The sequence below is a fragment of the Miniopterus schreibersii genome, assembly GCF_964146895.1.
Source record: "Miniopterus schreibersii genome assembly, chromosome: 10".
NCBI classification, from domain to species: domain Eukaryota; kingdom Metazoa; phylum Chordata; class Mammalia; order Chiroptera; family Miniopteridae; genus Miniopterus; species Miniopterus schreibersii.
Window position 1 is genome coordinate 21,929,350 of NC_138110.1, and position 13,174 is coordinate 21,942,523.

General features: G+C 34.1%; 1 protein-coding gene across 3 annotated transcripts in view; it reads left to right on the forward strand.

The window, feature by feature from the left end:
• Nucleotides 1–13,174, forward strand: part of SMAD2 (SMAD family member 2) — a 59,996-nt gene that overhangs the window by 33,290 nt on the left and 13,532 nt on the right. For all 3 annotated transcript variants that reach the window (XM_081149648.1, XM_081149650.1, XM_081149649.1), the window contains 3 exons: nt 8,043–8,132; nt 9,121–9,314; nt 10,377–10,511. In XM_081149648.1, the coding sequence (XP_081005774.1) occupies nt 8,043–8,132; nt 9,121–9,314; nt 10,377–10,511 (419 nt within the window). The remainder of the gene's footprint in view (nt 1–8,042; nt 8,133–9,120; nt 9,315–10,376; nt 10,512–13,174) is intronic.

A 13,174-nucleotide genomic window follows, 5' to 3' on the forward strand; every position in this document is an offset into this window, starting at 1 on the left:
GGACTTGCATAAAGTATTTCCTGAGACAAGTATTACTACACTGAACTCATCACTCACCTCTAGGCCATATAAATAAAATACAAAGTTTGTGCAGGGGTTTCCATATGTGAACTGAACAGTATGTTATATGCTGTGGCATTACCTCTTTTCCTCATCCAAATTGAGGGGTTTTGGGGGGACTTCTCCGTTTGACATGTGTGCTAAGGTTTGGGAGATAAATAAACTGGTACCTGACTTTCACCAGCTGGAGCTCTCCTGTATCAGTAGAATGATGAAAGGGCACAGTGGGAATGGCCTGAACCTTCAGATTTTGATGGGTCAAAGATGCAAGACGTTTCCCATGGGCCAGGTAGACTTTAAGGTAGTTCACTTGTCTAGAAAAGGTCAAGAGGCCCAACTTGGAGAGTCAGAGTGACTCAGGCCAACCAGCCAGAGAATTCCTGCAACAGAAACTAACTGCAGGTAAGAGGCAGCATTTGGGCTTCTGACCTTCATAGGTCCCCACTACCATTATAACAAAACATAAAACATTTTTTTCTAAAGACAAAATATTTGACCGTGATACTTGTTACGTTGTGCAGTGATGCTTTATTTCTAAGACTATTTTATTATAACTAGAGTTTTCTATTAGCATCGTATTTTTTCTTAGAACTGCTAAATTATTAGTCTATATTTTCAAAACTTATTATTTTAGCTTTGCTTTTTAGGTTATTATGGGAAGCACTGAAATGGTAGTCTTGAGGCACTTATAAAACTGTGATCATGAATAATGCTTAAATTAAAAATGAAATACATGATTTTTTATTAACTTTCTCATCCTAGCCTTCTTTCTTTATGAACTTCTCTTATCATTATGGTTTATATGTCTGTAAGAGGATATAATTTCTCCCTGGCTTGGTTTACTCCAAGTTTGTTAAGCCAGTGGGGGTAAGGGAGTGAAGGGAGGCTATATTTGTGTTATGGATGATATGAAAGTTCAGAGTTAGATATTGAGCAAAAATTTATAATGAAAAATTATTTAAGTAACTTAAAAGAATTTTTTTCTACAGTTTCTTTTCCTTTTCTTTTTTTTAATCCTCACTGGAGGATATGTTTTTGTTGATTTTAGAGACTGGGAGGGAGAGAAACAGTTGTCTCCCGTGTACACCCTGACCCGGGATTGAACCCACATCTAGGTTTGTGTCCTAACCAGGAACTGAACCTGCTACCTTTTGGTGTATAGGACAGTGCTCCAACCAACTGAGCCACCAGACCAGGGCTTTCCTGTAATTTTTATGTGATGGCTTACATAATTTATAATTTGCATTAACAGGTATAAATAATATATTAGTCTGTGCACATGACCTAAACATTTTAACCTCTCCATCCATGTAAAGTACATTGTCAACTTCAAAGTGCTCTGAGTTGATTTTTATTTTGTAGAATGCTAATATTTAAAATTGTCAGATTAAAATATCTCTAAAACCAAATAACAAGCATCAACAAAAACGTTATGTATGACAGGTGAGTTTTCATCAGAAGTAAGAGAGTCAGAAGATTGTAAAATGACATCTCTGAAAAGCTGACATCAAGAAGCCATAACCATAAGTGTATCAACTTAATAAAAAAAGCTTCAAAATACATGTAGTAAAACTATAGAATTAATGGGTCAGAATCACAAATCCACAATTATAGTTGGAGTTCAGTTAGACCAAAAAAATCAGTACAGACTTAAATTATATTGTTAACCATCTACTTGATACTTACAGATTACTAAATTCAATGTCATCATAATACAGTCTTTTCAAGTACTCGTGGTAACCTCACCAGGGAAAGCTGCTTGGAGGGCACAAATCTCAATAAATTTTAAAAGGTTGAAATCAATAGAGTATATGGTCCGCCAACAATAGAACAAAATTAGAAAATACCAATGAGACATCTATTAAAAAAATAACACAATTCTTTCAGCCATGGGTTATTTAGAAGAAAACCATGAGAAAAATTAGACTACATTTCAAATTTAAAATGATAATGAAATAACCTATCAAATGTGTGGGATGTAGCTAAAACAGTGCTTAAAGGGAAATTTGTAACTTTAGTTATAAACTTATAGCTTTATGTTAGAAAAATTACCTAAGACTTCACCTAAGAAACTAGGGGAAAAAAGATGAAAGAAATGGAAAGTGAATAGAAGGAAGAAATAATAAAAAGTAGAGCAGAAGTTGATGACTAGAAAAGAGACAATAGAGATAAAGCTAAAAGCTGGTTCTTTAGAAAGGTCAATAAAATTGATAAACCCCTATTTGACTGATGGGAAAAAAAAAGAGATTTCACAACCATACGTTACCCATGTCAGAAATGAAAGAGGGATTATCATGTTAGATTCTATAGATATTAAAAGCATAATATGCATATATGTTAAACAACTTTATGTCATTGAATTTGTAATGGTCAAATTTCTCTAATATTACCCCAGCTGATGCAAGAAGAAATGGAAAATTTGGGTATCTATACATTAATTAAAGAAATTGAATTCATAAAGTGTTTCTCACAAAGAAAACTCCAGGTCTAGGTGATATTGTCTCAGTCTGATAAAGGACATTGAAGAAACACTGACAGCTAATAATATTCTTAATCATAAAATATTGAGTTTTCCTTAAGATTGGGAACTGGACAAGGGTGTCCACGCTTGTGTTTTCAATCCCTTATCTTCAGTGGAAGACCTAGCCAGCGCAGGGAGCCAGGTGAACAAAATATAAAAGGCATAAAGGTCTCGTTAAAACACTTTTTGTAGGTAACATGGTCCTGTAAGAAACCTTAAGGAATCTACAAAAATGACTACTAAAGCAAATACTTTACAGTTCAGTGTATAAAAATCAGTTGTATTTTCATAAATATTAACAGCAAACAAATGGAAGAGAGATTAAGAAAATTTTATGACTAGGAGCATCAATAAAAGTATAACACCTAGGAATAATTTTTTTTACCCTCACCCAAGGATATTTTTTCCATTGCTTTTCAGAGAGAGTGGAAGAGAGAGAGAAACACATAGATTGGTTGCCACCCACACGTGCCCCGATGGGCTGGGGATCCAGCCTGCAACTGAGGTATGTGCTCTGGGCTGGAATTGAATTCGGGACTCTCTAGTCTGTGGGCCGATGCTCTAACCACTGAGCAAACCCAGCTAGGGCTAGAAATACATTCTTTAAAGGCACAAGAGATACTGAAATTTCAAAACCTTGGTGAAATTAGACTAAACAATGGAATTCTGTTTCTCATATAGCCAGATATGCTTCTCGTATAGCCAGATACGCTTTTACCAGTCTCTCACTCCCTCAGATAACAATTGTAAACTACACAAAACTAAAACAATAACATCAGCAACAAGAGCGTTAAAGAGTAAATAAAAATAGACATTTTTCGGGGGGGGGAGGATTTGACACTTGGAACAAGGAAGTCGGTTCTCTCCCAATTTAATCTGATTCATATCAAACCCTAAAAAAACTTTTTTAAGGAAAAGTACAAACTGATCCTAAAATTTAAATGGAAAGCATAGGACCTAAAATATTTAAAGCAATCTTAAAAGAACAACAAAGAAGATTTAAATGATCTGACTTCAAGATGTCCCATGAAGCTACAGTAATCAGTACAGCATGATTCTAGCATAAAGACAAAAATAAAATGGCATAAAATAGAGAATCCCAAAATAGTTATATGGTTATTTGATTTTTGACAGAGATGTCAAAGCAGTCCAGTAGGGACAGGCAAGTCTTTTCAACAAATGATGCTGTGGTATGAGCCTTCAAAGTCAGTCTTACTTTCTTGAACTTAGTTCTTACTGCTTCTCTTTCATATCGTGATAACAAGTCCATGAATAAATATACATGTCCTTAATACAAAATATAAATCAATTAACAAACAGATGTCTGTCTTAACCAAAGTGCAAAATGTTAACCTGTGCATGTATATAGTTGGTAAATTGTACACTAGACTTTAAATTTTAACTTCAGTTTTCAAAGGTCAGCTTATTAAATGAAGAAAAGCTTTAATGTGTTAACTTTCCTGATACTTACTGTAAAAGTAATAGTAGGGAAATTCTGTACAGGTTTCTGCCAGGTTTACTACCAAGTCGTCTGGTGATCAATTAATACACTGTAGGCCATGAAGACTTCTTTGGCATTTTAGAGTCCTGATGATTTTAATAGCTGTTCTAACCTTTCTTCCCCAGAATTTGTTTTAAAAATTCAGTCTATCTAAGCAAGAAAGCTGCAGAGTTGAAAGGGGATAATTTGCCTTTAAGAAATTATGTTCTATACAGAGAACTACAGAACTTAGCATGAGATTCTAACCTGGACATACTTGCTCATCTGTCTGCATTATTACTTGTGTGTGAAAATATTACAGCTATTATTATTATTATTTTTAACCCTCACCCAAGGATATTTTTTTCCATTGCTTTTCAGAGAGAGTGGAAGGGAGAGAGGAGAGAGAGAGAGAAACATTGATGTGAGAGAGACACATTGATTGGTTGCCTCCTATACGTGCCCTGATTGGGGCCTGGGATCGACCCTGCAACCAAAGTATGTGCCTTTGGCTGGAATTGAACCCGGGACCCTTCAGTCCACAGGCCAAAGCTCTAACCACTTGAGCCAAACCGGGTAGGGCAGCTGTTATTATTTTAAATATTTTTTTCTGGTTTGTTCTTAATTCCCCTCTTCTTGGGATTGCACATGTTACTGAGACTATTCATTTTTTTATACAGTCTTTTAAATTCAGGTTCTCCTGCTTAGATAATTTCTATTGACCCATCTTTAAATTCACTGACTCTTCTGTCTCCTCCAACAATCAGTTTATTTCTGAATTTGTAAATTTTAGTTCTGGAATTTCATTTGATTCATTTTTATAGATACTGTTACTCAGCTGAGATTCCCATCTTTTCATTAAGTCCATGAACATATTCCTGATAGTTACTGTAAAATCCTTGTCTGTTCATGGTGGGGGTCTGTTTCTACTGGCTGTTTTCTGTTTTGACTAAGGGGTATCATTTTCCTATTTCTTCACATGTTTAGTAATTTGTGATTTTATAGTGGATTTGGGCAACAGAACAGTATAGAGACTACTTATCTTCCTCTGAAGAGTGTGGATAAATTTTGGGTGGTTTCAGTGTCCAGATTGTTTGCCTCTGATGTAAGCAGCAACTGAAATCTCAGCTGAGTTCTTTCGGACTTCCAGATGCTGGTTCTCAGCAGGCCTCTACCTTTTCTCATGCATGTGTAATTCAGGCGTTAATCAAGGATTTGGGTAGCGTTCATACTCATATATTGATGTTTTTCCCCTTGTTGCTCCCTTCTCTATGGGATTTTCCCATTCTTTTTCCTTCTAATTTCCCTGTCTGATTCTGCTGGTCAGTAAAACTAGTTTTCTGCTTAAGGTCTAATTACCTTGCCTAGCTTAGATTGTGGGGTGCCCCTTGTTGTACAAAGCCACATAAACGCAGTTCTCATCCAATACATTTTCCCTCTTAAAAAGGTTCAGTTTTTATCTGTTTTTGGTGTCCGCTGTTTTCAGGTATTTATTTTATTATATTTTCAGATAGTTGATTTTATTATGTTCAGAGGCTATCCTTTTTATCCAAAGGAAGTTTTGCTTAATTGAGGCTACTCTACAAGCAGGGCGTCTATTCTATTTATATTTGTATATTTTGCTAACTGCATAGTGTTTTCATTATTGAGGATTTAATGTGTTTTCAGAATTTGGTAGGGCCAGTCTCTACTCTTCTTTGTTAGAGTTTTCCTAGTCATTCTTGTTTATTTTGGTATGTTGTTTTTGAAATAATTTTATCTGGATTAAAAATTTATTAAAATTTATTTGAGCTTGCATCAAATACATACATTTGGCAGAACTGATGTTACTGTGGTGTCTTTGTAGGATGATGTATGTATTTTTCTGTGCTCAGTTTACTTTTGTGTCCTTTGGTAATAATTACAATGTTACTTTGTGTAGTTTTGACACACAAAGTTATAGTTACATTATTTCTGGTTGCTTTATATATTTTGTTATAAATTAATTCTTTTAAAAAATATTTTTTCTTATGTAAACAAGCAAACATTTTACTAGCTAGAAGCAAATTTATTTTTAAATCTTTCAGTTTAGTGAGAGAGATTATAGTAATGAATACAATTGAGGCTTAATACCCTATAATGGCAATTGGAAAGTGTCTGAGTTCGAGTTGGGATTTAGGTCTGTCCGCCTCTAGATTGACTGCATGTTTTTAACACCTGCTGTTTATTATTCTCTATTTCAAAGCTTGAGTAAAGCACAACCTAAGCTCTTCATGCTTTCTTTTAGATTCTGGTTCTGTGTCAGTCCCAGAGTTCCTGGAGTGAAACGTTCAGTCTGGTCTTCCTAAGAGCAGAATAGCCTCTTGACATGTTCTTTTGTTAATCACTATTCTTGAGTTATTGTCCAGGAAAGAAGAGCAAGTTGTATCCTTGCCTTCTGAGGTTTAAATTCAGATTCATAAGAGTCTAGAATTTAGTTGATCTTATTGTGATTTAAACTATATGGTGCTGGATGGTTCCAGTAGCTATTTGATAACTATTTTAAATAAAAGAACCATTTATTTTATGGTTTCTTAGTCAGTACACCTTTGGGGGGAAAAAAGAAAAGGTCTAAATTGTCTTCCCTTTTTTTTTTTTTTTTTTTTGCGGGGGAGGGCTTTTTCTGACTTTTGCAGTTTGGGAAATGAAAGATAGATGTTTGCAACCTAAAAAACTAGAGAATCTGTAAAATACCTGAAGGTGCTGGAGAGTGTCTGAAAATACATTTTAAAACTGCCTAGGGTTACAGTGACTGTAGCCCCAAAGCATGGCATGAGATGTTTCCACATCCTGGTTGGATATGCAAGAGGCCCTGAAGCCCAGCGCCCCACATGATTGGATTTGTGCTGCCCAGCCACAGGAAGACAGTACTTTTCACCATTGGCTTTTGAAATGTTGAGTGAATTAGCTCATTCATTAGCAGTGTGTACATCTGGAACTTAATCACTTGTTTGCTTTTATTCTCAAAAGTTGTTTTGAAATGTTTTTTCCTCCTCTTTGAAATTTTTTATGATTTTGTAGTATGTAAATGAAACTGAGTTGCAGTAATTACCTTTTTTTACTCTAATTTTTAAAAGTAAAACTTAGGACCTAAGACACCTTGGCAGTCAAAAGTTCCATTCCAGGCTGCCTTTAAGCTCTTCCCTTCTCCCACAGATGAGGCGTTACTGTGAAATGATGTAGTAGCAGGGAAACAGAATTATCTCTAGACTGCCCCGGTTCTGGAAGGGAATGTGAGGGAAAAATTTTGAGTTCTTTCTGGTCTGTGTCTTTCAGGTTTACTGATTAAAAACAAAAAACAAAAGAGCTAGATACAGCAAATTTTTCAGTCGTACTATCTTTTAAGAATTTGGTACTTTCACATATCTTTAGTTCTCATAGAAATTTCTTAAAACTTTTAAGGTGCTATGCTACATTAGAATGACTTCAAAATCTACTTTCTTGTCCTTTGTTGTGATAAAAGAGCAATAATTTCTGTAAAACTGAATATATAAGTATCTCAAATAACTTGAAAATATTAACTGTGGATATATATTTTAATCGGAATTTTTCGTATATTAAAAATACCATTTGACTTTATGTTTAGATAAGATTTTTAAAAAAACAGATCATAAAATGTAGCATCCTTAGTAAGGCTAATGGCATTAGTATTAGATCTTTTGTTGTGAGTAGAAGAAATTGAAAAGGACATTATAGGTATGATTTCATTAAGCTAGAGAGCATTGGTGTTCACATTTTAAAAACATAATCATAACTTATCTGGAGTCACATGTTTCATTTTATTGGCTTCCTTCATATAGAAAATATAGACACCAGTACTAAATGTCTGTGAAAAAGTGAAGCAGTATATATTTTCTGGGTGAAGGAAGTGTTCTGTACATTTTTCATGTTTTACATCATGGTATTCTGAATAACCATGCTTCCATGTTCACATCAATTTTTTGTTTTTCAATTTATGCACAGCACTTGCTCTGAAATTTGGGGACTGAGTACACCAAATACGATAGATCAGTGGGATACAACAGGCCTTTACAGCTTCTCTGAACAAACCAGGTGAATATTCTGCCCTCTGTCAAATCCTAGCAATCTTGTGGGCGGGGAGGGTGTTTTGGAAGACCTATAGTGGGTTGCTTAGTATAATTTTGCCTAGGATGTTACCTTAATGTAAAATAAGGCATAGCATTTAAAATACCTGCTTGCCAGTATTAAAAGTATATTAAATGTTTTAGCTGAAGTTTTGATTAATGAAATTCTAATTTTGATTCTTTAAAATTATTGCATCCCCTAAAGAATAGGAACTTTGATAACTATTTTCTCATTTTAGTTTGAGATCTGTTGTTGGCCTAATTTTTAAATAGATACATAACCAGGTTTTGCTAAATTCCTTGCTGTCATCTAAATTTCATCTGTATACTAATAAATACATAGTTGACAACTGAACACAATTAACACAAGGCTAACTCTTTTTTATGTTATCTTTTTAATCACCTCATTCTCTTTTTGAGCATACTGGTATTTGTCCATATATCATCTCCTCATATTCATCACCATCTGCATTTATGTGTGAGCTATAAAAATATACCTCAGTACTCATCACAACTGGGTAACGAGTTACATTAGTTTGAGTAAGTTTTATATCATTGTTGGTATTTACCATTCTTCACAGTAGTTCCTTTTTTGATAATTCAGTCACCTACAGAATTAATGCCCCCTAAAAGAATCCCTAAATAACAGTTTAAATTACTAAAGATAAAAGTTGACAGAAAGTTTTATGATACTCTTAAAAATCTTTTTTTCCCAAATGGTTAGCCTTTCACTGACTCTTGAGTCATTTGTGTAGTATGTTTTAAGAAACATCTGTTAGAGCTGCTGCTCTTATGTCAGATCCATTAAATAGTACATTTTTCTTCCTTGAACTCACTAAAACTAACTGAATGTCTGTCGTTCTTTTCTTTGTGCTTTTATTGTACTAATTTAGTCCAGTTGACTATTTCTGTTTTTTTAAAGCTCCCACCTTTCTTTTCCCCTTGTTTACCAATAGGTCTCTTGATGGTCGCCTTCAGGTATCTCACCGGAAAGGGCTGCCACACGTTATATATTGCCGATTATGGCGCTGGCCTGATCTTCACAGTCATCATGAACTCAAAGCAATTGAAAACTGCGAATATGCTTTTAATCTTAAAAAGGATGAAGTATGTGTAAACCCTTACCACTACCAGAGAGTTGAGACACCAGGTAGGAAAAGTAGACTTTTTTAAAAAGTAAATGCTTTTTTTAAAAAGTAAATGTATATTAGGTGCTCTTACACCTAATTGACCCAGGAAAATTTTGGTGTAAAAGTCTAATAAATTACCTTAAATTCAGTATATTATTTGGTGGTCATTAAAAATACTTTTTAAATTAAAAAAATACATATTTTATGGAAAATATATCTTAGTGGGAAAGGTAGTTTCTTGGGATAGCATACTATTTCACGTCAAAGTACATACAGGAAATTCCAGTCTGCTTAGAAATAAGCTGATAAATCTGTTTATCTATCTGCTGCATTAACTGTTTTTAGTCATTTTGCTCTCTGAGTGTGTTTTTTAAGTACTTTAATGACGTCATTCCTACCTAAGCAATTTAGTAAAACTCATAGGAATACTTTATGTTTACTTAGCTGTGTACTTGAAACTTTTTAAGACTGTAGCTATAGTTTTAGAAAGTACTCTAAATTTGATTTTACAAATATTTTTGCAACCTTTCCAATGGGGATTTTTGAACTTTTATGATAATATAATATTACCAGGATCACTTTGTACCCAAAAGGACAAGATAAATTGAGTCTTGGAAATTTAGATTGTGAACTATATGGTAAGTTAAAATCATAGTCAGATTTGTCAATTTCTTAATAACTTGTATAATACCAAATAGGTGGGCCCTAAATTTAAAAAAATTAAGCAGGCTACTTTCTTCTTCCTCTTTTTTTTAAAAAGACGCATTTCTCCATTGCTTTTTTTTTTTTTTTTTTAATACATCTTTATTGATAATAGAGAGAGAAAGGGAGAGGGAGAGAGAGATAGAAATATCAATGATGAGAGAGTCATTGATCGGTCGCTTCCTGCACGCCCCCTACTGGGCATGTGCCCTGACCAGGAATTGAATTGCGATCTCCTGGATCATAGATCGATGCTCAACTGCTGAGCCACGCCGGACGGGCTACTACTACTTTTTTGTGAGAAAACTTTTAATAAAGATCCTGTTCCTCCTCTCTCCCCTTGCTCCTTGCCACTAACTTGGATTGTTTTTACTTCCTAGTTTTGCCTCCTGTGTTAGTGCCACGGCACACTGAGATCCTCACAGAACTACCGCCTCTGGATGATTATACCCACTCCATTCCAGAAAACACTAACTTCCCAGCAGGAATTGAGCCACAGAGTAATTACATCCCAGGTATTTTACCTTTTGAATCTCCAAAAAATTGGGATAGGTACAAATTTTGTTCATAAACATTCAAGCATTAGTAAACTGTGGTTTGACTTTTTTAAGAATGCTTTTAGATTTTTTAATAGAAAAATATGATCTATTGGATGATTTTTTTCTTTAAATGTATAAACCTAGTACTTTAAACATTTTTGTCTGGAGAAAAGTTTTACTTTATATTTCATTTTCTTTTGCAGTGGCTTTAATCAAAGTACTCTGAGAAGCAGAAAAGAAAAGATCTTAGTAAGTTTGTCTTAGTTGTTGAAGCTGAGAGATATAGAATGTAAGCAAAATAAATGATATAGGAAAAAACTATTCCTGAAACATAATTAAAAATTGACCAAATAATTACTTTCATAGATAATGTTTAGAGAACTATAACATTTCTAGTGGAGATAAAGTATTTTAGTTCTACACTGAAAATCAGAAAACCTCTATTGTAGTTCTTTTTCATCTGGACCTCAGTAACTCCTGCGCTAATTACTGTGTTATGTGACCCAGCAGCATATTCCATGATACGGTAGCTACCTACCTTTTCATATTCGCTGTGTTTTAGAAGGACAACTAATTTTTTTTACTTTTATGCCCCCCTCCCTTTTTTTTTTTAAGCAGAAACTAAAGGTCTGTTAGGATGAGGATTAGACAACTATACGTTGGGTTTTTGGTGTTAGTTTTTTTCTCCTTTTGTAATTTTCCTCTCTTCCACTCTTATTTTTATGCAACTGAAAACACGTAAGGAACTTAGAATTTCAAGTACATAAAAAATATTTCTTTAATGTGTCTCATGGAAATAATACTTGTTCATTGAGGACAATTTTTAAAACATAAGGATTTTTCAGAATAGCTAATTTTAAAGTTAGAAAGTGTCTTCTGATTGTTTTAATGTGCATTTATTTACTATTTTATTCCAAAAGAGGAATTTAAGACTTCTTTTTGGTTGCTAGGAAACATACTTTTTGAGAATTAGGAAGTAGTGCATAGATAGAGTGGGATGCAGTATGAGGGCCCGGATGGGGGACTACAGGGCTAACACAGGACGTTTCCTAGGAAGCAGAATTTGGCTGGAAGTAGAGTTGTGTATATGGCATGGGGTGGAGAGGGGGAGGCATTTTAAGTCTTTGAAGTGGGACCCACTTAGCAATACTAGGAAACTGAGGTGTAAGTCAGTATACAGTTTTACAAGACTGAGTACCCAGTAATTATTTGGGAGGATGTTAATCAAAATGCTTAGTGGCTTTCGCTTGTGGGAGATGTTTTGACTTGTTCTTGCTTTATTTGTTTAGATTTGGGTATTTTACATAGTAGAAAATAAAAAATGGATTGTACTTACTTGTTTTTCTGGACAGTGTTTACTTAGCTCTGACTGATAGCAAAACCTAAGGGTTCACTTTTGATTCTACTTCAGAAGAAATTTTAATATTTTCTCTAAAATGCTAATAAATTTATTATTTTATAGATAAATAATAGTGGAGAAAAATAAAATAGGATAAAGTATTTAAACGTATTTCTTCCTACTTAGACCTTTGAGTTAGGCTGTTAGATTGGCAGAGCTTAGTTCTGTTTAATTTTATCAGCTTTAGCCTTTGAAATAGTGCATAATGATATATATTGCTCTTATTTTCATGTTCTTTGTTGTTTGAACATATGTAGGTAGGTATTCTTCGAATTTCAGTATTGAAATTTTGGGGATACTGACACCTAAATGAAAAATTTGATATTTAGAAATTAATTTGTAGTTAGCTTATTGAAGGGAGACTGTAAAGGGTTAATGAAGATGCTGTGTTAACCCACATCATCTCTCTTTTGTAATTACAAAGTTCTTTTTAGGTATGTGTCTGCATTATTTAAATTGCTTAAAACTGTCCAGCAATGTTTATATTAAACTGTTGATAACCATTTAATCTTATTTTATTTTACATGAAGCTCATTCGGGTATTCAGATGTCTCCTGAATAAATATTTTGTTCATAAAACATGTTGGAAATGACACACTAGAATCTTACTTATTTTCAGGGAGTATTTTGCCTCAGTTTTTTTCAGTAGTCTGTATTTGAATTTAATTTTAGTTTTCCGCTTTAATACTCAGGACTTACTGGTTAGAAGTCTCTGGAGAAATACACTTTTTGAGTAGAATTCAAGCTAGACCAGTCCTGAACTATAACACTTAGTAGATGTAAACCTGTATTACTCTATAATCTGAAGTTGCGTGTGTGGGGGCTGGGGTGGGGGAGGAGCCTCCTTTAATCATACAGGTATGCATCCACGGTGGCCATTAGTTCAAAACAAAACCCAAAAACATTATAGGCACTAGTCTTTGAAGTATACTGATCCAGAACTGAGGGATTTTTGAAGTTATATTTTTGGTTCTTGTCCCAGAAAATATACATATGAGAATGAGCCAGATATGTAAATAATAGCTAAGAAAATATGCCCTGAGAGCTTGATTGTATTTCAAGTAGGCTTTAAGGATTTACCTATAAGATTTGGAGCAGGACCTGAATCCTAAGCTCTTAGTATCCAATACTGTTTCTTATAATGATGTTTTATAACATTTATGTTTGTCATTCGGAGCTATTCGTTGGTTATCTTTGGTAGCTGGGAGAAAAGGTGAGATTTAAATTGTAAGTGTACGTG